Source organism: Melitaea cinxia, chromosome 7 (assembly GCF_905220565.1).
Source record: "Melitaea cinxia chromosome 7, ilMelCinx1.1, whole genome shotgun sequence".
Lineage (NCBI taxonomy): Eukaryota > Metazoa > Arthropoda > Insecta > Lepidoptera > Nymphalidae > Melitaea > Melitaea cinxia.
The window spans coordinates 6173119-6196841 of NC_059400.1; the positions used below are offsets into that span (position 1 = coordinate 6173119).

At 35.7% G+C, this 23723-nt stretch overlaps 3 protein-coding genes across 5 annotated transcripts in view; 1 reads left to right on the forward strand and 2 right to left on the reverse strand.

Annotated features, from left to right (window-relative positions):
* Window positions 1-100: 100 nt before the first annotated feature.
* LOC123654963 (BRISC and BRCA1-A complex member 1-like) lies at window positions 101-1419 on the reverse strand. 3 transcript variants are annotated; one of them, XM_045590816.1, is made up of 2 exons: window positions 1346-1419; window positions 101-1078 (listed from the first exon to the last, which is right to left on the reverse strand). In XM_045590816.1, the coding sequence occupies exons 1-2, from the start codon at window positions 1402-1404 to the stop codon at window positions 301-303; spliced, it is 837 nt and encodes a 278-aa protein (XP_045446772.1). In that variant the 5' UTR covers window positions 1405-1419; the 3' UTR covers window positions 101-300. The 3 variants fall into 3 exon arrangements, with proteins under 3 accessions (XP_045446772.1, XP_045446771.1, XP_045446774.1); XM_045590815.1 differs by lacking the exon at window positions 1346-1419 and adding an exon at window positions 1157-1331; XM_045590818.1 differs by lacking the exon at window positions 1346-1419 and adding an exon at window positions 1153-1182.
* Window positions 1420-1790: 371 nt separating this feature from the next.
* LOC123654964 (RWD domain-containing protein 1) lies at window positions 1791-4107 on the forward strand. Its single transcript, XM_045590819.1, has 5 exons — window positions 1791-2094; window positions 2177-2379; window positions 3149-3292; window positions 3531-3717; window positions 3817-4107. The coding sequence occupies exons 1-5, from the start codon at window positions 2025-2027 to the stop codon at window positions 3930-3932; spliced, it is 720 nt and encodes a 239-aa protein (XP_045446775.1). The 5' UTR covers window positions 1791-2024; the 3' UTR covers window positions 3933-4107.
* Window positions 4108-10341: 6234 nt separating this feature from the next.
* LOC123655045 (tubby-related protein 4) overlaps window positions 10342-23723 on the reverse strand; it is a 41431-nt gene continuing 28049 nt past the window's right edge. Inside the window, exons 5-15 of the mRNA XM_045590891.1 lie at window positions 22313-22574; window positions 21551-21651; window positions 19721-19945; window positions 18936-19179; window positions 18298-18456; window positions 17223-17344; window positions 15542-17135; window positions 14554-14758; window positions 12543-12693; window positions 11503-11685; window positions 10342-10458 (exon numbers count right to left, since the gene is read on the reverse strand). Coding sequence (XP_045446847.1) covers window positions 10342-10458; window positions 11503-11685; window positions 12543-12693; window positions 14554-14758; window positions 15542-17135; window positions 17223-17344; window positions 18298-18456; window positions 18936-19179; window positions 19721-19945; window positions 21551-21651; window positions 22313-22574 — 3363 coding nt within the window. The remainder of the gene's footprint in view (window positions 10459-11502; window positions 11686-12542; window positions 12694-14553; window positions 14759-15541; window positions 17136-17222; window positions 17345-18297; window positions 18457-18935; window positions 19180-19720; window positions 19946-21550; window positions 21652-22312; window positions 22575-23723) is intronic.

The window sequence follows — 23723 nt, forward strand, 5'->3', positions numbered from 1 at the left end:
TAACAATTTATTTCCTTTATATTTTAACATATAAGATAATGGAACATGATGTCTGCTAGGAGGAGAAACATATTATAATAATATTTCAAGAACAACAATATTATGATAATGATATTTTTTATTATTAGTTATTATATAAAAAAGGTACAAGTAATAATTTCTTATATTAGAGAAAAATAGAAAGGGTAGAAAAATGAAAGCTGATGTTATTTTATATTTTATGATTATTATGTGATAATAATATAAATAGAATCACTATCTTCTTAACAATATACCCTAAGACTTATTTTAAAAACAAAATTAAAATTTAGATGGAAATGCATAATCTGTATTTTTTTGTAGAGGTCTTTGCAAAGGATGCGCTAATAACTTTGCAATAGAATCATGTATCTTAGCTGCATTTTTTGATACCTCAAAGACATATGAGTAACCATCGTCTAAATCCTGTAGTGAATCATAAACTTCTGCACACTTATAAAGAGCACAATCTTCCTCGTGAGCAAGTAAAATATCAATGTAAAAATAAACTTGCTTTTTTAAATAATTGAAATATGAGTCCTCCTGAGCGATAACAGGTATGCAGTTTGAGCGAGCATACAACACAATCATACGGACAACATATGGAGGTCGAATTATACATTCAGACTGCTTAAATTGTGGTATTTCAACTTCTTGTTTTATAATCTGAAAAATTTTTTGAAAATCAAATGTTTCTGACTTGCTTTCTTCAGCATTAACATAATCAATAGCATTTAGTATATCCTTTAAGTTATGTGTAAAATTTTGTACAAAGCAAGCACTGTCGTCTTGCATGGCTATCAGGGAAAACTCTGTTTTCTTATTGATAGCATGTTTAGAGTGTATAAAAAATTCTAAAACCCTTTTTAACATATTTATTGGAGTATAGGTTGTTCCATCTCCGAGTCTGAATAGAGAATTCTGATCATCGTAGCAGACGTCTAAGCAAATAATAATTTTCTCTGGCACATTTACATTTGGTAATATTGGTTTTTGGAAATTAGCCATCACTTGTTCTTGTAATTCCGCATAATCACTGTCCAATGCGTTCATTGAATTTCTGTGAAAGGAAAAACTTTATTACATTCACCTACAACATCTAACTTATTATTAGATCTATTACACCAAACTAACTGACTCTGTAACTGATTCTGTGGTTACTTGAGAATTAAAAGACTGTAAAAGGTCAGATGATTCCATTTCACTTAATTTATAGTAAGTTATTTCTTAAGATTTCTTTTCTACTATTATCAAAGAGTCTATTATAAATAATTTTCAACAAACTAAATACAAAACTAAATTTAGTAATAGTTAACCGATTTTACACAATTTTTTCAGTGATAATAAACAAATAATAAATTGATAACTGACAAGTGATAGTGACATTTTGTCAAGCTTTTCGTCAATGATATATTTATTTATTTATTATCGCATTGGATATAATATATACTTCTCACCTCAATGCTTTTCACTTGTGCTTCGGAAAAAAATTAGACAATTTTTTGATATGATTATACTGTATGAATAAAATTTCTCAGTAATGTAAGTTACCTTACCTCCTTTGAAAATACTTTCTTTTAAAATATAAATCACCTAAAACCAGATACAAATAAATATATATTCTTTTTTTTACCTAAGTTAAAAATCTTATAACTTAAGATTACGAATCCTTTGTATGAAAATTTTAATTGGTAACTTTAAAATTTGACTACTATGATAATTGATAACTAAGAAGCTGGAATGTGAATTTAAAAAAAAAATATTTATTTGACGTTTGTGAAATTGACAAGATGTCTAACCACAACCGCAGGCACCACGGCACTTTCAGACCCTTGTATCTGACTGTTTGTGATTGAGTTTAGATTGGGTGTATGATATCGTATAAACTTGTTGTTATCGTTGTTGAATAACCTCTAGCTTTAAATTAAAATTTGGTTATGTTAAATTGTAGTCCTTGTAAAAGTATTACGTTTATTTTTATACAATACATTTTTATAGTTTAAAACATGGACTATCACTATGAACAGACGAGTGAAATAGAGGCTTTAGATTCGATATACTATGGAGACATGCAAAGTAAATTATTTTATTTTTATTAGTAAAATTGCCATTTTTTGTTATTCAATCTTATATTAAAATGTGAATGATTGTGTTTCAGTTTTACAGACAGAACCTATGCATAAGTTTAGCATACCCATTAAATCGGAAGGTTATGACGACGGTGAAGGGTTGGCATGCCAGTTGGTATTTACATACACCCCAAAGTATCCTGAAGAATTGCCTATAGTTGAGATAAATACCGACGAAAGTTTCGATGAACTTGTGGATAAAAATGAGCTCTACAAACATTTAATGGAACAAGTAAAACTTTATTACATTCAAATCCAACTATATTATAATTTTTCATAGTATAGTGTAATGAACAGAATACTTCAAAAGTATATACAGAATGTCCCGTAAGTAGTGGACCAACGGGTTATGGGGGGTAGTGAGACTTATTATCTAACAAAAATACAAAAATGTATGAGATGTAGATGTTTTTAAAATAAAGTTTCATAAGGTTACCATACATTTTTTTTACACCAGCTTTGTTCAAACTTCAGTTCGTAAACTTTTAAATGTAAAAATTGTACCTATTTTTTGGTCTAATTTTCTTGTTTTTGTTAATAATGCTTGAGTATTATTTTAATTAAGAAGACTTATGTATTCTTAACTACCCTGAATAAAAAATAATACTAAAATTAAAAAAAGATATGGTAAAATTTAATATTTAGCTTACGTGGATGATATTTTCACCACATTTTGAAAATAAAGCATAACTCAAGAACTACAAGGCCCTAGGGCTATAATTTTTTGTATTTTTGTTAGATAATAAGTCTCACTAGCCCCCGTAACCCGTTGGTCCACTAATTACGGGACATCCTGTATAGGTTGAAATTGCTTGTACCTTTTTCAAACATAATGCATTGTGCTTACAGTCCTGTAACTGCCTACTAATGTTAATGAATATAGATTACACAGTTTAAGTTTCAATTTCTTTTTAAAATATTTGATACAATATATGTAATTTATTTACATACATACAGTAAAAATTAATGCTAGTCATTACTTTAAAACTATATACTTACAGGCACAGGAAAATCTAGACATGGTAATGGTTTTCACATTGGTGTCGGCTGGACAAGAGTGGCTCAATGAGAAATGGGATAGCATTAAAAAAGACAGAGAAGAAAAGAGTCTTGCTAAAAAAAAGGCAGATGAAGAAGCTGAAATGGTGAGCTCTATATATTTTTTTCCATATCTTTTGTTTTTTGGTTTTTAGTTTTAATTTTAATGTTGTAACTTAAAAAATTAAGTTACAACATTATAAATTTATTATTCATTGTAGCCTTTGAATGATGATTGATAGTGATTACACGTTTTAATATCAAACAATGTTCTTTAACAATAAAAAATAGAACAAATTTATATCTTGCACTAACTGTTTTATTACATTCTGAATACATTTACAGAAAAGGTTCGAGGGAACAAGAGTGACTGTAGAATCCTTCCTTGCATGGAGAAAGCAGTTTGAAATAGATATGGGAATTCCTGCAAAGAGAGAAAAGGAAGGTAAAGACAAGACTAAATTAACAGGGAAAGAGTTGTTCTTAAGAGACACAACACTCAATGAATCTGATCTCAAATTTCTCGATGATGGTAAGTGACGTGAAAAAATATTTTCTATAATTAGAACTGTTTTTTTTTGTATGTACAATTTTTCTATTCAACAACTAAAAAAAAAATATACCATTCTAGGTGACGCAGTTAAAGTTGATGAATCACTATTCCAAGATCTGGATGATTTGGAGCTGTCAGACGATGATGAAGATGATGAAGACTACGTCCCAGGACAGAGCAGCGACAGTGATTAACAAAAAATCCTGCGCTTAACTTAGCGCCAGAATTCCTAGCATGGCCCTAAAATATTGTGTGCTTTATTTTGGGATATGTCACAAAACTGCTAAATAACTGATAAATATGTACTTGTACCTAATGTAACATGTACAAAAACATAAACCCAAAATATAATAAATTAGTTACAGTTAGGCCGTTTCTTTTTTTATTACTTTGAATGGCATTGAATTAGTATAGTTTAATAAGGTGTATTCATAATTGCGTTAAAATCAGCAAACAAGGAAATATAGTGGCAAATTTTTAAGGTAACTAGTAGGCATTTAAAGTTATTACTGTGAACATCTTTTGGAATTGAATAATTAAGAACTAATGAATTTTTTTAATAATATTACATTATTAGTGTAGTAATTTGTTGTGTATAATTAATTGTTAATTTATTTATTACTGGTTTTAATCAAACTTAATTTGCACTTGAATCTTGTAAAATATGTTTATCTTGCAAGCTATTGAAATAATTTGCAGGCTAAATAGACTGTACTATGATGGTATAGCTTAAATTTTAATACTTAAAATTGTTACAATATTATTAAAAGACACACTCTCAAAACTAATTTGTTTAAATATGATAAAATGCTGGTATAACTGCACTGTTCTATTACATTCTTTTATTATTAAAATTCGCCCTTTTTAATTTCATTAATAAATTGCGCACTATATACATGTGATAAATAAACCATATAGATGTTTATCGTGGTGTGGGCGTTTGTGCTTGTGTATTTTGTGTTTCAGAACTCCCGACACGGGAGAAAATCTACTAGGGGCCGTTGAGTTTGAAGCGTTTATTATTATTATTATTATTATAAAACACTTCGAAAATATAGCAATAAAGAAACAAGAATAATTTTAATTTATCTAACTTTATTGTGATTTTCTAACTTATTCGTAAATCGTTTTAATCAAATTTATGTCTATAATAATAATAAGACTATTTTTCAACAAATTTTATCTAATGCATGAAATTAGTACACTAATGTATTCTTTTACGAATTCGTAAAATACTCAATACAATGCTTTTCTAAGATTAGTTTATATAAATGGACAAAGGAAGCCAATAATGTAAAAATACTTGTAATATTAATGGCATTTTTTCATATTTGAGAAATGTAAAGACTTGTTTTACCAGCTGCTGATAAAGCTATCTGGCGTATGACGGTATCCGACAGATGAATGTTTATCTATAATCATTAAACTCCTTTATCTTCAGATATTGCTATGTGCAATCTGTCATTCCAAGAGTTATATTTACGACTTGAAGTAAAAATAGGCTTTAATTGTATCAGCAACTTATGTGGCAGATAAATCGACGCCCCCGGGGAATAAAGTAGTAATAGAGAAAAGTAAATTTTGCAGGACGAGCAATAAACAGTGTTTCTGTTATATCGCTTGTCCTAAACGGCTTATAATATTGTATTATACATAATTATTTTCAGCATTTTTTTACGTAACATGTAGCTATTAAAATAAATTAAACATCACGTGTACTTTTAAAGCCATTTCCAAATTGTGTAAAACTGATTTTTATATTAAATGTATACTAAGTAACGGCATATATAACTATTTTATTCCCGTGAAGTTGTAATGTAATGAAAACTATTTGTATGCATTACGACACTAAAAAAAAATAGTATTACACGAAAACATTACTTAAAATTCGTAATGAAATTTGTAAATCATGTTTACGTTAAATAGTATCAAAAATTAAGCTAATAATAAAGCCGTAATGTACGTTTACCAAATAACACTTACCGAACACTGCGGTAACGTGTGTTACGGAAATTAGCTATCTATATTTTTTTTACGTGAATATAATGGTATAAGCTGCTTCCCGCGACGTCGTCTACGTGAACGCTATACAGCACCAAAAATACCCACGATTATACCTTTTAAAATAACATTAATTTACCCGTTTCTTCTTTACATTTCATGTATACAAAAAAATCTCATAGATGACGCTGCTCTAAAATTGTCTTGTCTACTTATATTCATTTAATTGTGTTTATCAGCTTAGTTACTTATATTGCGTGATTTTTATGGTGTGAAGCTAGCTTATATAGCATGGTTATAAACCTAACAATAACATTCAAATATACGTCTTTAGATAACACGTTGTTACAGAATGCGTTGAGGAAATAAAGGTTCACTGCTCGTTCCCGGTAGGTGATAGCATAATAATATGTAGCCAATATGTTGACCCGACTTCTTAATAATATTCGTGCCAAATTTGAAGTAAATCCATGCGGCACTTTTTGAGTTTATCCCGGACATACATACAGACAAACAGACAAAAATTCTAAAAACTATATTTTTGGCTTCAGTATCGATTGTAGATCACACCCCAAGTATTATTTTAAAAAAATATTTAATATACAGTTTTGACTTTCCTACCATTTTATTATACGTATAGATAACGACTTACCAGCTTATAAAGACAGGTGTTCATTCCATATCATATGACTATGATATTATTATGGGTTATAGTTGTGATATGACTTCCGGAGGATAAAAATGTAAATTGTTATAACGTTAAATCAGAAGATGTATTACGACTTACAGATGCCGAAAATACAAAAACATTAAAACAGTGGTAATAGCACTTTACGACAGTCCTGCAGGCCTAGCATGCGCGCCACGACAAAATTTTGTCGACCCCATTTCTCGTATTATCTCTCTATGTCTACAGTAGCTAACATGCGTGCACGCGATACTCTTCTCGTTACGTCAAGAAGAGATAATCATAAAATTTTAGTGATCTGTGATATTTATCTCTACGGAAGCTAACATGACATCGTAATTTTGTCGAATTTTGTCGTTTTAGGAAGAGAAACTTCTCGTCTTCAATATTATCGACGAGAAAGACGATAAATAAAAAATAAATAAAACCGGGTGCCTATTTTTTGTATACCATGGCGTTTCCCTATTATAATTATATAATTTCGGTATACGAAGAGCGGGAAATGCGAAAAGTCGAGTGAAGTGTGCCATATAATGACACAAAAAACGTATTTGCGCCCTGTTGCTTCTTATTCTAAATAATAATAATAATAATAATAATACTTTATTTTAGACCAAAGTATAAGTCCATATTGGGTTAGTACAACAAGACAAGACAACATTCAGAATAAAAAACAAAACAAAATTATATTAAAAAAATCAATAACTAAAAATAAAATTAAATAGAATAAAAGTAAAATCAATAATCAAAAAAAAAATTCAAAAATTCAAAAAATTTTAAAAATTAAAAAAAAAAACAAACAAACAATGCGTGATAGAATTACAATTATCTAATGTGCGACAAGATATAAAGCACAACACGAGCATATTGTTTTACATATATAATTAAATTCATTTACTTACGCCGTTTTATTTTCCATATTAGAGTTTTTTAAATTAGATATACACTTTTTATCTTAGCCAAAAGGCCGAGAACATTTTTAAATAAAACATGTGTCACTCGTTTGAAATTGGTCAATAACCTTGTAAATTCAACTTTACGACATAAGAAATAAGAATGATATTCAGTTGTGATTATGGTTGATAATGTTTCTCTACTCGACAAGGCGAAGTCTTCGGAAGAGAATTTTGTCTCTCGTAGTGCGCATGTTAGGGTAATCGAGAAAATACTCGATGTAGACATTATCTTTCTCTCTCGTCAAGAGATATCTCGTTGTATGCATGCTAGGCCGGCAGGATTTATAAATAGGCCGTATATGCCGCGGCATAGGGGCGGCAGCGTCCTAGGGGCAGCAAAAATTGTATATCTTGTTTCTTTTTTACGCTCTCTTTCTTAATGATTAATTCATTCGTTTATTTAACTTTCATTCTATTTAAATAATAATTTTCCATTTGTAGTAAATGAGGCCCCTTTACTACAAATAGAAAATTATTATTTTACAAAGGTATGTACATGGGGCGGCAGAAATAAAGTAGCCTACACTCATAAAAAATATAAATCCTGCACTGTTTTACGACTTTATTCCCCGGGGGCGTCGAAATATTAACATGTCGTAAGTCATAATAAAACCTTTTTGTCTATTGAAACAGTTATGGTACATCCCTTTGTTATAATTTTTTTTTATAAATAAAAAGTGTTATATTCCGAGAATAGTTTTATTTACATTTTTTTCTATGGTTATATACAAATGCCAGATCAATAAAAAAGCATTAATTGGACTCACAACGGATACTTCAACATTCAAGTAAAAAAAAAACAACACTATTTTGAGCAAACAAAACAAATCACTAGCTTTTACATCACATTTATTTGCTAAAACATTAAATATTAATTTTTAAAATATTTAAAACCTATAAATTACAGCAAATGATTCATTATAGAAATTATATTAACAAGTTCATATTTACATTAATTATAAGTGCAGTCTTGAAATCAATAAGTGAAATCGTGTTTAAATATGGTATAAATATTACTAAATTAAACTAACATTCAATTAAACTACACTAGTAATTAATTAACCATACATTTCATAAAGACAAAATTAAATAATATAGGTAGGTACTCCTTGATTACTTCAATTAAAAAAAACTGCCCATAATCCTATTATATATTTTAACATAATATTATCTTAATCCCTGTTAAGTTAAGACATACTTGTTTGGAAATTAGTAGTTAGTATAAAATTGTAGACATCAATATGTCATAAAATCTCATTTGTTAATGTACGTAAATGTAATTAAATCTTGGAGACTGGAGTAATAACTGTAACTTAAAATCTTAGGAGATATTATTTTATTATCTACTGATATATTCTTACAAACAGACACGTAATATTAAGAATTTATTTATAAATATTAAACGTCAATTTATAACACAATTAACAACGACGTAAGTATACAACAATGCCATTCCCCTTAATTTAAAAATTCAGACAAAATTGGACACTTAATATTAACGACAAAAATAAAACAGTCAAAATTATTTTTATTGTAAAATGGAATCAAAGGTATTATTTATTATAAGCCAACGCTTTTATTTCAATCTGTAAAAGAGATTAAAGTAAGTTGTTCAATTTAAATTCAAAAATATTATATAAGTATGCAATATAATATTCGGTGCAACAACATAATATACATAAGGCATGCTATCCATATTTAGCGCTTCTTAAGAATGCGTTGTCTTTGTCAGAATACAGTAGTGGACGCAGACGAGAAATAAGTGGACGTGACGCGAAAGATACGAATGACAGTTAAATGTCGGAAGATTGATTGATAGATTGGTTTAATGGATTTCAGTTGTGTAAGCGGAGCACGGTTGATTCCGCCATGTTACGGGAGGTGGGGAACACGAAGGAGAATGTCGGAAGATCACGCTGGCCTGAGAAACGCTCATATGATAGAGGTCTAAATCTAGGTCATTTATGTCAAACTTATTACGACATAATTGTGTTTGCTAGCAAACGAAAACACCGACTTCAATTACATCGACAAGTAATACAACGTAAGTAGACGAAAAAAATTAAAAAACGCACTAGTCGTCACTACGATTTTCGAGGGTTCCCCTTGATTTCTCTGGGATTGCATCATCAGATCCTGGTTTCCTTATCATGGTACCACCCTTAGGGATATCTCCTTTCCAACAAAAAAGAATTATCAAAATCGGTTCATAAATGACGAAGTTATCCCCGAACATATATATATACACGATCGAATCGAGTAACCTGCTCCTTTTTAAAGTCGGTTAACGATACGAGTGGTACAACGATATTGTCCAATGTTGTTAGTTTATTATTAAACTACGTTAACAAAATAAAGGAAGGCCACATTAGAAATGAGTAACGACATTAAAACATTAAAATATTTGATTAGCTAACTATACCTTAAATATTTCTATTTATGGCAACATGATACCACATAGTTTCTGTGTTAAGTCCTATGGCGGCAATTTTATTTAGTTGTATACTACTACTATTTTGCCTCGAGACTAAATTGATTGTATGCAGCTATCTATGCACGTGTAAAAATACTCGGTTGTTTACTCTCATAGACCAAAATACTTATGCTAAGCAGTTTCCAGCCGTTATGAACTAGGATTGGCCTATGCTATTTGTTTATTTACATCCTGCGACGGCTTTTAATTGTCTATCTTTTGAGCTTTTTACAATCAGTACAGTTTGGTATACAATCAAGAAAATTTGACAGGACAATATTATTTTATACATTTAGAAATTTTTAAAAAGGAATAAAGTGAGAATGTGAAAATACAAAAGTAATTGTACACAAATCACTACATAAAATGGAGTCCGTGCTATTGTAAACATATACAGCCGCGCCAACGTTAATGCTAGATTACGCACCGCAACGGTTATAAAAACCGTAGGATCGTAGCCGCTTGCTGTAACTGACGGCGAGTGCTCATTTCAATCTCTGCGTTACATTCGCTAAAGCAACAGCGAATGCTTGCAGAGCTGAGAATGGGTACTGGAAATCTAATGTATAGGCGTTACCGTCAATACGACCAAACTGCATCACCTGTAACGATAAAAAGGTCACGCATTAGTGATCAAAATCTTATTGAAATGTTATAAACGCTATCATTTTTTTAAAAAGTATGAACGATAATTTGTGTTAGATAAACTTTCTATCTATTAAATAATTTTTACCTATACGCTCAAAAATACATATAACTTTTCCTATCACGATCACAAAAACTTTTAAATAAATTAGAAACTACTTTAGCGCTTGCTAAAGTTCATATCCCCAAGCGTGTAAAGCGTCAACACGGATGATACAGGCAGGGCCTCGTGCGTTAATCACGCGAGGCTCGACAGGGGGGAGGTACCTATTCGGAAGAGCTTCACGAAATATCACAATGAGGGGTGGAGGGCTATATTGAGATATAATGTGTATTTATTATTCGTTGAACGCGCGATTTCTAATTTCCTATTACTCTAATTACTTATCTGTTAAAGCTGTCCAACTTTGGAATCTCTTCCTATTTAGACAAGCTCAATCTCTCTTCTCCTTCAAAAAATACCTTAAACTATACTATTTGTCACTAAATACGTCATGATCGCCTATATTGTCTTTGTATGATATAATACATATTTATTATGTATTTAGATATGTATGTATTTTATATATGTAAGTATTATGTGTGTTTATTATTATATATATTATCTATTTGTACTTTATTCAAATATTCTAATTAGCACACCAATTATTTGTTTACTTTCTAACCACAGTTTCTATTTCGTGTCCTTATACCCAAAGGTTGTCTGGAAGAGATCGCTTTTTCAGCGACAAGACCGCCTTTCTACATCTTTCATATTATGTTTTTTTGTTGTTTCGTTTAATGGTGCACATTAAAGAGTATTATTATTATTATTATTCTAAAACAAAAACAAAGCAACCAACAAACACCCTGCAACCTTGATGCCTGTCTACTAATTTGTATAATGATGCTTAATTACCCAAAATTTAATCAGATTTTACCTGTGTTTAAAGATAACAGTCTTAAAACTTTAATTTAATCATGCACAAAAAATACACGCGACATAGCGACAGGTAAGTCACCTGTTTGCCGTGGTACTCGATCTGAAAGTTCTTCGCGGACTCCTGCGTGACGCGGCCGCCGAAGTCGAGCTGGTAGACCTGGCTGTTCTCGTTCCACATCGGCGCCTTGTTGTGCATCACGAGCTGGCGCCGGCCGCGGCCCTCCGCGCCCGGCGCCGCGCTCGCGCCCCCGGCGCGCTTTAGCTGCAACGATAGTTATCGGTTTCCAAACGTGGAAAGTTGCTCACAAATATTAATTAATGGCTGTACATTACAGCCTATACAATCCACTGCTGGACATAGGCCTCCACAAGTTTACGCCAAAAATAACGTGAACTCATGTGTTTTGCCCATAGTCACCACGCTAATGGCTGTAATAAATAAATAAGTAAGCGCCACCCGTTAACTACATCACTACGTGTGATATCGTATGACAAAGGGTAGGGAGATTGGTAGGGAGGCGTCCAAAATTAAGTGACAAATGACACTTTCAAAATGTATCTAAAAATCTACAATAAATATCTAAAATTTAAACCTATCAACGATTCATTTAAAAACTTAAAGTTTAAATTGTTTAGATGGCAAATTGACACTCACTGTATACTACTTAGTTTCTAAATTTTCATACATATGTTTGATTTATATTGATTTTATTGAAAATTATTTTCAATGGAAATAAAATAATTTCGAAGCTGATGTTTTAATTTAATAATTACTAGGTAAATTGCAAAATATATGACGTCACACTAGGAAAAGGATGACAAGGACGGGGGAGGGGTTAATAAATCGGGAAATTTGTGTGACGTAATTTTAGTATAGCTCTAGATGTTGAGATAATGAAGATGTTGTAATAAAGAGGATACTTTTGCTGTTAAGTTTTTTTTTTTTGCATAAGATTATTATTATTATATTTTGAGTATGAAGGTATCAGGAATAAAAGTTGACCAAACTGAAAATAATTAAAACGAATACGAGCAAAACTATGCGGATCTTATAGTTTAGATTTAACAATATTATTAGTTCTACAACTGAACAAACAGGTGTTGTTGTATATATCATACCTTATTCCTAAGTTGAGCTTTTTGGAAGCTTTCGAGATCTCTGTAGTTCTTGCTATTGACCTCATTGTAGCCGTTCGAGTACTCATCGTCCGAACTCTCAGAGAGCTTTTTATTTCTTCTTCTATTGAGAAGCGGCGAGTTCAATAACTGCCTGTAAACGCATAATAGTTTAGATGAGTAACAAATACCTACTATGGCAATGATTAGGGACACAGTCAGTCAGTCAGTCAGTTCAGCCTATTGCAGTCCACTGCTAGACATAGGCCTCCCCAAGTTCGCGCCAGACATCCCGGTTTTCCGCAATCCTTATCCAGCCTACACCGGCAGTCCTACGTAGATCGTCGGTTCAACGGGCCGGAGGACGTCCCACACTGTGTTTGCCAAGACGCGGCCTCTCCTCCAGGACCCGTCTGCTCCAACGACCATCGGTCCTGCGACACAGATGACCAGCGCACTGCCACTTTAACTTGCTAATTCTGTGGGCTATGTCGGTTACTTTCGTTATCTCGCAGATAGTCTCATTTCTAACCCTATCTTTGAGAGAGACCCCAAGCATAGTTTTCGTTTCCGTTCTTTGCACGTTAAGCAACTTTAAGCTTGTGGACTAGTCCATTTCGACCACGTCTCGGGGCCGTATGTTAACACAGGCAGGACGCATTGCTCGAAGACTTTTGTCTTCCAACATTGCGGAATCTTCGAAGTGAAGACTCGGCGAAGTCTGCCAAGCGCTGCCCAGCCCAACCGAATCTTCCTGTCAGCCTCTTTCTCGAAGTTATTGCGGCCTAGTTGGATAGTGTGGCCTAGGTAAATATAATCCTGAACAACTTCGAGAAGGGTACCATCGACCGACACCGGTCTCGCTATGACTTGGTTGTTAAACATAACTTTCGTTTTGTCCAAGTTCATACCGAGACCGACACATCGGGAGGACACGTTTAGGCCGGCCAGCATTTGGCCTAACTCATCCAACGTCTCCGCAAAGATTACGATATCGTCCGCGAAACGAAGGTGAGAGAGGTATTCGCCGTTGACGTTGACCCTCCAATCCAAGGTCTTAGAAGACATCCTCCAGCGCAGTGGTGAACAGTTTCGGTGATATTACATTTCCCTGTCTTACCCCACGCCGGAGGAATATGGGTCTTGTTCTCTGGTCCTAGATATGAACGGTCATCGTCTCCGCGTCGTACATACATCTCAGTACCTCGATATATCGGCAGTCGATATGACATATTTGCAGACAATCCAGGACAGCCCAGGACTCAATAGAGTCGTAGGCTTTCTCGTAGTCCACAAATGCCATATACAGCGGCTGATTATATTCTTCTGTCTTTTGAATAATCTGCCGAACAGTATGGATGTGGTCTACGGTGTTGTAGCCATTTCGAAATCCAGCCTGCTCTGGTGGTTGGAATTCGACGAGTCTTCTGGCGAGACGATTCGTAACAACCCTCGAAAATCGCTTATATAGACGTGGCTTAGAAGTGAGATTGGTCTGTAATTCTACAACAGAGACTTATCGCCTCTCTTAACAACAGCACCACCACACTCCTGGACCACGCCTCCGGCGTGGTACCTCGATGGATGACGGCGTTAGAGTCTTGCCAAGGCTTTTAGGGCAGGTCGTCCTGCGACTTTAAGGACCTCAGTGGTAACTCCGTCGTCCCCGCGGCCCTTCCGTTTTTAAGCTGCCCGAGTGCTGCACTAATCTCATCTCCTTCGAAGTCTGGGATCCTATAATAGTGTTTCTTAACCAGTGGTCCAAAGCACCCGAACCGTGGTCTGCGAAAGCGAGGTACAGAATGAGTGATTCTCACCATACTATAACTATGTATGTACTCCAGATTTTACCTCAAAAACAATGGATCGTCCGTGGCACTGTTCTATAAGTAGGGTTATGTGTCCAGTGCTCGTCGTCGTCGTCGTCGGAAAATCGGGTGAAGCGTCGGCAACGCGCTTGCGACGCTTCTGGTGTTACAGGCGTTTATAAGCTAAACCTAAAAGAGGAGCGTACCTAATAGGCGAGGTGGAGGAGTAGCGCTGGCGGCGCTGCGTGCGCGGCGCGGGCGAGGCGGGCGCGGGGGAGGCGGCGGAGGCGGGGCCGGCGCGCGCGGGCCGCGGCGAGGCGGGCGCGGAGCTGCTCTCGCGCGCCGCGCCCGCGCCGCCCCGCGCGCCCCCGCGGGCCGCCAGCAGCCGCAGCGCCAGCTGTTCCAGCGAACCTAGTGACGTGCACGTCGAGGTAGTTACTTTTACATTGTGATTCCATTTGGGTACGAGCCTTAGAAATATATATTTTTTATATTTTATACATCCGGTCGTCTGTTCCTAAGGTGAGCGACGTAATGCTTGTTTTATAGGTAACAGCCGCCTCGTATAGATACATTTTTTTTCGAAATATACATACAATAAATAATATTTGCGTAATTAAATACATATATCACACCCAGACACGAGACGGGAATCGAATTCACAATCCCCGGAGCAGAGAGCAGGGATACTACAAACTGCACCAACGGGCTAGTCATAATATAACTTACAAAATTTTATCGCTACACGTGTGGGATGAAGCGTGTACTTTATTTATAAGTAGAACTGTATTCGAAACGGTGGATAGCTTAGTGGGATTTGTAAGCGAAAACTTTACGGTGCAAAAGTCTATTTTTTTAGGGTGGCACTCTACCAAAGTATCGCCGAAGCCATCGGTCTACTCGGTCGTCATTGATGGAGTGACGGTAAATACGCAAAGCCACATGCGCATTTGTTTAGCTCATCTGGAAGCGTAACTAGGCTTCGTCGGTCAGATGGAAAGCTGACGATCACAATAGGAAGCCAAGTATTTATGAAGAAGATCTAACCGATTATCTTAACCAGGTCAACGTTTTCCCAGGTACGCCTCCAAGCAGTGCGCTCAAAACTAATCTGGCTAGCCGCGGCACCGAGCCGTGTCTTTCTCACCGTTGAAGTATGTGGGGGGCGGGTGAGAGAAAGCATCTACTACTAACTATAATACTTGCTGTAGTCGGAGTCGCTGTCGGAGGCGGGCGCGCGCGGCGCGGCGGGGCCGGCGGCACACGCGGGCCGCGCCTCCTCCGCGCCGCTCGCCCCGCTGTTGTCCTCTCCCGTACTATTGCACCGGCTACTCGAGTTCGCCGACACCTCCACTTTTACGTTCAAATCGGCCTTCGTCTGTTTTTTTCCCTTTTCTGCACTCATAGATAACTCTCCGGAGTCGAGACTCTTAGATTTCCCGCACTTTCTCAAGCTCGGAGTTTTGAAATTTTCTATCTGCTTAATATCGTTCGCCTTCAGATACCTCCTCGGACGTCGCTGTCTCTTGGTATTGACCAGCACGAGTCGCCGGGGCGGCTCCCCGCGTAGCGCGGTGAGGCTGACCTGCGCGTGCAGCACCTGCGGGTCGACGAGGTCGAGGTAGCCGACGCTGCAGCTCCGCGTCATGGTGTCGTACACGGGCAGACTGGTACACACGGGGCTAATCGGAACTACTGTCGTCGTCCTTTGCACTCTACTCTCTCGTGCCTTGTCCGTCAGGTTGTTAATATTCGTTTCGACCGGTGTTTCTTCGTCGATATATTTAAGATCCTCTCCTTTCTGTAAATTTTTTATCGTCTCTGCACGTTTATTCATCGCGTCCGGGTGTACCTCATGTTCATAATTTTTATTACATAACGATTTCAATATTCTCGCATTAACTTCGTATGACGACTCACCTCTACTACAAATATTTTTTCTTAGTTTTGAAAGACAATTATCTGAAACGTGATTATCACACTTCTTAATAGTTACTTGTCTACTAGGTTCTAAGCTGAGATTTAAACTAAACGGTTGCTGGTCGATATTAGACAGGTTGCCCTTTAAAGACGTGTTATCTCTTACGCTGTAATCGGCTCGACCTCCACAAAAGTCACCTCGACCACCGCAAGTTACGGTTTGCGGCGATGGTCTCTCGAATATAATATCCGTGGGAGCAACGGCATTCTTTGGAGATTGTAAAGTGGGAACAGAACTTTCACAGCGTAGCGGTGAAATTGCATGTCGATTAGTCACAGCGGCCGAATTGTTTACTCGTCTTTCAGAATTTTGGGCTGAATGTCGTACAGAATTTGAATTGTACACATTTTCAGGTACATTATTCATAGTATCATTGGTATCTATATAGGGGAATTCATCGTACGATTCAGCTCTAGCTAACGCTGGATTTGAACTATTGTTATTAGGAGAAAAAATTTCAGATTGATTAATTATGTTGTTTGTATTCGTCATTCTGTCAGACACAATAACCGGGTTAAACTTTTTCCTAATATTATTGTTCATATGAGACGGCGAGTTCTGTTCACTGGGCTGAAACACATCTTCCTCGTCCTCAGAGAATATGTTTGGATTAAAAGTAGGGTCTGGACCGATTGGATAGTCGTCTCTTAATTCTGTTATCATCAAAGTCATCTGTCGCGGTTGAAGATGTAATAACGATGTTTTGTACGTAACTTGACCTAGATTAGCTGGAACATTTTTAGCTAATCCATGCATTTTAAACTTCGTTCCCCAGATATTTGAAGTCACTTCTACCAATCGAACATCCTGCAAAAACAAATAATAGATAAAAATTTTAGCTATAAATTTTCCATAACTAAACATATGGCATATGCTTATTTGAAGATGTAATACCTCAGGCAACGAGTCTATATACGCTAATTCGTCAGGAACGTCATCCTTGTTAGCAGTGTTGCGTGTTTTTCGCCGTTCGCGAGCACGTCTTCGTCTTTGTAGTCTAGGCGATCCGGAGCATCCTAAATAAATTCATTTAATTATTTAAAGTACATATCATATCCAGACTGCACATAACTGAATAAAACCATTTTTGTCATTCCCAAGATTACAGTACTATAACAACCTAACTTAACTAGGAGTTATTGATGTCTAGATAAGAATCGAAGTTAAATTATCTATTTTTCTAAAATGTTAAATACAATTAGCTGTTAAATCTCGCATTGTCACTAATACGTTAAACGTCGACAAAATGAATGGCAACAAAAATGTAAAAGTTTTCCATCACAATTGAGCAGTTAATTCCGTTTCGATCTTTCTATAATTCTATATCAGAAAAAATAATATAAGGTAAAATTTAAAACACACTGTTAGATCATTGTTTATAACGAACTTCTGCAGAAGCAATTTCATTTTTTCGCCAAAGACAGCATCATCGCTGTTTTACACATTTTGCAACTCTATAGCTATCGTTTGACGACGTGTTGACGTTACGGTTAGAGGTCATAGTAATGGCTGCAGGGCTAGCAGATTAGGTAGAGATTAGATTGAGCAGGGGTTCTCAAAAAACATTTGTATTGGTCATACAGATGTTTGTGTGGTCTCTGCGCTTGTGATTCTGTACTGTTTATGTTTCCGGCCTCCGATACAGAAGAAAATCCTAGTTGGGGCCGTTCGATGTGAGGCGTTAATTTGTTTATTGGTTTATCGTAAGTGTTACGAGATTCATAACAGAGATAGATTAACTGAGGTAGGGCACAGACGGAAATATCCTTATCAAAATCTGGAGCAGCCCAACTGCTCTCGAGCAGTGTTATGTTTTTATGGTGAGTTCGTGATTATGGGTAGGGTCGGCAACGCGCTTGCGATGGTTCTGGTTCCTAAGACGTCCATAAGTTACGCTTACCGCTTACCACCGGGTGAGCCGTACACTTGTTTGCTAGCAGTATGACACAAAATGGTCGGCGGGGCTTACCGTCCTCGCGCTCGGTGTCGGAGGAGCAGGAGTCGTCGGCGGCGGCGCGGGCGCGGCGCGGCGCGCGCGGCGAGGGCGCGCCGCCGCTGCTGCTGGACGCGCTGCCGGCGCCGCTGCTGCTGCTGCTCGCCGCGCGCTCGCCCGCCGGCAGCGCCCCTGCTCGGTCGTACGTCGCTAGCTCTATCACTTCCATAAACGATATCGATCGTACCAATTTCGTAAATGTCCAGTTATATGCCATTCGTGTCGCTCGGTTGGTATCCAATACTGATGCCACCAACTTCATGAAAATTTGTATTTACGAAATATAATATACTGTTATATAATATACTCTACTCCATTGTGTGGCTAAAGTAATAACTTATATTTATAACAACAAATTCTTAAATAAATATAATACACTTTCTATATCAGTCCTTTACCCAGAGGTTGCCTAGAAGAAATCGCTGCTTCAGCGATAATGCGGCCTGTTGATACAACTATGTTACTTTCAAATGTTATTCTGTTTTTAGTCGATTATGTATTGGTGTGTAAAAGTAAAAATAAATAATATATAGATGCAAATGATACTTAGTTTTACACTCTTTACAGGTTTATATAGTTACGTGTTTATTTCACTCTTTAAACTTATTACTTACTGAAGATATAGATGTATATTAACTTACCCTCTCCCTGCGGATCGAAGATGACGAACTCGGGTCTAATCTTGCTGGTCCTTCGCCCCTTTAAAAGCGGTACGAGTCCCCCCAGGTGCTCGAGGTACAGCGTGTAGGCGCCCGCCTCCTCGTCGTCGTGTCGAAGCATCGTGCAGTGCAGGCGCCCGCCAGCAGCCGGCGGCCGTGAAACAAAGCGACGGAGCTCGTTTGCTTCGGGAACGTTACACTGAAATAATCATTTAATGAAACATGTATCGTAAATAATGGTAATCAGATTTGACACTTAAACTCGTATAGTATTAATATAAACTTCTCGTGTCTCAATGTTAGTTACCAAGTTACCATACTCCTCCGAAACGGCTAGGCCGATTTTTATGAAATTTTGTTTGCATATCGCGTAGGTCTGAGAATCACCTAACATCTATTTTTCATACCCCTAAGTTATAAAGGAGGGGGGATTGAACGGGTTAATAACGTATATGGCAAAATAACGTTTGCCGGGTCAGCTAGTTATTGTATATGAGTTTTTAAGTGACATTTATCGAGAATAAGACCGTTATTTTTTAGGTAACACCCCCGGAAAAATATACGAAACAATTAAAGAAATATCCCTGAGTATGTTGGACGCGGACATTACCTACTCCTGGACTAATCTCTATAAACCAAAGGCTGCTTAATGGACTTGAGTCGCTTAATGAACTCGTCTACATGAGTTAATTAGATTAAGAACTTAACTTTAATGAACTCGCACGGTGTAGATATCTTACCCTTATGGTATGAGCAAAGAGACTGGCAAGGGCTGGCTGTAACCGAGGCGGTAGAGGCAGCTTGGCAGCGAGGCGAGGGTGTCGCAGCGCGGACGCCGCTCTGACGCGCGCCAGTAGTTGCAGCGGCGCCACCACGCGCCACACGCGCGCCGTACACACCGCGCCACCAGCGCCCACGAACAACCGCCTAGCTGCGTGGCCCCACGTTAGAGCCGTCACGCGCGCCTATGTTGCGAGTACATGAGGATAATACAATAATATATTTATTCATTAAGTCTTGATTACAAAAATTGAGTCTTCCTAATAAGTTTACTTGTTATGGGAATGACTCGCAACTTCCTAAGCACTCTTAATAATATTTCATATAACCAGTAACAATATGGCATAAATTAAGTACATGAAACTTATACATGATCTTTTATGTAGGTACAAATTCTCTTCTTAATATATGTGAATGATTATTTCTACATGATCCTGAAGACTCGACGACTAGTATATGCGTACCTAATGTGAATAAACGTAATGTATGTTGTTATTCGTTTGTTCCCACTCTATAGAAATAGGACGGTCATATTATGTGAGCTATTTTTCTATCAATTATTTACAATGTTGCAATGTATCTTATGCTTAGCTTGGAAGTGTCCGACAACACACATTATGATCGTTAGACTCATTAGATAGTAGTGTTCGAGAATCGCGCTCATAAGGTGCGTCAATGAATTTATCCTGCAGGGTTGTAATTCTGAGATACTACGGATCCAGACAAAAACCATAAACTTTTCGTGAAATGTACTGCTATTCAATTTTATATATATAGTCGTAGTAGTAGGTATGTAGGAGCGACTCAGTTCTTTCCACTCGCTAAATGCAGGTACAATAAGCTTGTAGGCCTTTCAGGAATTGCCGACAACGACTTAGTTACCGCAGAAACTTGCAACGTTGTGGAGTTTTATAGAAAACTACGATGGGCGCAGTTAAAAGCACTCCACGTGTTCTTACGAGCTTGAGGAGCGGTGAATTCTTTGTATGAAAGTTTTTTATTACTACCGTTAATATTGTCGGTATTATGCAAGCCTAATTTAGACTTAATCTATTCGTTTGTTGCTTTCTAAATAAAAGTATATCGACTTGCTACGGTAAAAAATTAACAGCAAACTGTAGAAATAAGCTTTCCTTCAACGTTTGGTTTTTCCACTTTAATTCTAAAAAGGAGTGCAAAACTTCAACATCGGTGTGATTATATAGAGTAATTTCTACCGTGAAATTTTAAATAATAATAGAAATCAGCCATGTGTAAATAAGACCTAATTGGTATCGTATACACAGGAGTTTTGGAAGTTTTTAAAATATTTTATGAGTCAACACTTCTACGACATGCAGCTATTTTTCGATCTTAAATTAAAAAAAAAAAAAACAATTTCACTATGTACAATTGAATATTTTGCCCTTTTTTTAGAGATTAAAGTTAGCCATGTAGACCAATCGTAAATTTTATACTGTCACGTGCTTGAAAGGTAAGAGTAACAATCAGTGTCACTAGATTTTATTTATAATATATTCTGATTTTATTTCTTTTTCAGAATTTTGTAATAACGCTAAAACAGACTAAATGTAGGTGGTACGTTGAGTTAGTTCCATATCTTAACGTACTGTCGTTAAACCAATTATCATTTTCACAAAACTTTTCATTTTAAGTACATTTTAATTTCTCTGTAAATATAAAATTTACACGTTATTTTCGTGACTATACGCACTTTACGACTCCTTATTTTAAACCAAGCAAATTAAGTGAAGTCTTGCTCTCAAAACGTAAAATAAAAAACCACTTACTTGGGTGTACGGAATGGGGACGGTGTAAATAAGAGCTCCGGTGTCGGAGTAGAATTTTACGACGTTCTTATACGGCGGTTCGTCCTCGGGTTCGTTAGGCTCTATAAATAGAGAACAGTGACGTTAATAGCGTTCGTGTAATATGTTGTTACTATGACGATTTTAAGTCGTTCAATTTCCAAAAATGTTTATTTCTATACTCATTTTGATAAACCACCCCGATTTAAATGATAGCTCCAAAGAAGTTGGTATCCATTTAGTGACTTCGCTACGTACCTACATAATCTATTAGTACCCAAGTATATCTTTCTTTTGAAACCATCATAATAAATAAAGTAATGTATACGATTACTTGCACAATTCACGATTACTGACAATAAAAATCGAATTCCAGATATAGACAGAAGAAACGATAGTGTGACAATTACATATTAATAATACAACAATAATATAACATACAATGAAAGAATGCTTGGTCGTTAAGAACTGTTTGAATGCCCCATTTAGAAAGCTAGACATTTTTCCATAAAATGGAGTCAACTTTTTCTTTACATTTATGTCTAATATAAAAGAAAGTTTTAAAGTCAGAAGCTAATAAAATGCCGCCTACGAGCCTACGATATTAAATTTTTACTGCTGTCCATTTATTTATACAGGGAATCTTTAAAAATATTTCTATCCTGAAAGGAATTCCTACTACGAAAACATTTTCGTTTAGGTTATATGCCTTATAAATAGGCTTAAGGATTCAAATAAAGTTACCGGCATTTAGTGTACCAGCGACGGCAAGCAATTCCCTGGAGTTGGCCCACTCCATGGCCAGCGTGCTGCCTCGCAAGCCGGTGTGGATGCGGAAGGGGCTCACATCGTCGTGTCCTCGTAGCAGTACAATTTCTCCGTTGCCCAGTGCGACCGCTAGGACATGACCCCCATTGTTCTCTCCGATTTCCTCTCCTTCTTCCATTTTGAACTTTTCGCACGACCACGCCATTGACGTTATGCCGCCTTCGGCAACCAATTGTACCTTTATATATTTTATATAATTAATTTACTTACATTGATCTCTTACGTTTCATATGACGATAAAATCTAAAATATATCAATTTGTATACATGTATATAGTTCTATGGAAAAAATTGTTCTCGTTACCAAACAATATTAAAACCATTTTTCTTAACAAATTTTCGTCGAACTTCTGAACAAGTCTAAATATAACATTTACTTTACATTAAATACTTATTATATTATTTGTTTTTCTTCTAAAAAGATTTCACGAAGCGAGAAGTTGAATATGATTATTCGAATTTGGCAGAGGTCGTGTGTACAATGTGTTGGGACTGTTGGGAGTATGAAAGTTGGCATTGATTCAAATCCAGTTCCACTAACTTTATTTCTAAGTACCAACCAACGAAATTAACTTTAGTATATATCTTTAACTGCCAGTCCCACAGCTGGGTAAAAAAAGATCTTTCGTAAAATTTGTATAAAAACTTTTTTGTTATATTTTATATACACTTTCATTTCGTGTGAAATAAATTGACTCACAATGTTATGTTCTTAACGTTTCTAATATTAAAGTTATAAATTAGACGTCGAGTAATTAAAGGTAATTTATGAGTCTAATTAGTATCTCCGTATAGGAGATACTAATTAGATATATATAGGAGATATAATTACACTTTTTTAACGTACCTACTTTATAATCTTTTCAAGTTATAGAGAAAAATAAAGATGTGCTGTTAGTTCAAAATTGAACATATGACTGTTTAGTTCCAGCCTGTATCCTATTTATTGTACTATCTCTTACTTTATATTTAAAGCGTAAATATTGATACTACATTAAACAGATAGATACACTATAGCATTTTCAGCTAAGTGTATCCCCAGGAGCACAAAAACACTGCACAACGCTCATTTAACTTTACAACGAATATTGTACATATAATTTATATGCAGTTTTGTTTTCAGAATCATCATATATGCATAGCGTTCTAGTCCAGAAACCTTAATACTTTTTCAGCCATTAAGTGCCTGAATATATTATTCTATATGTAACTTTAAAAAAATATTTTATCCCTCTTACTAAAATAAGTAGTGTATAGTGTGCAAATCGTATTATCATTATAAATGATAAAAATAATTAAAAAATATTTATTTTATCAGTAAATTACAA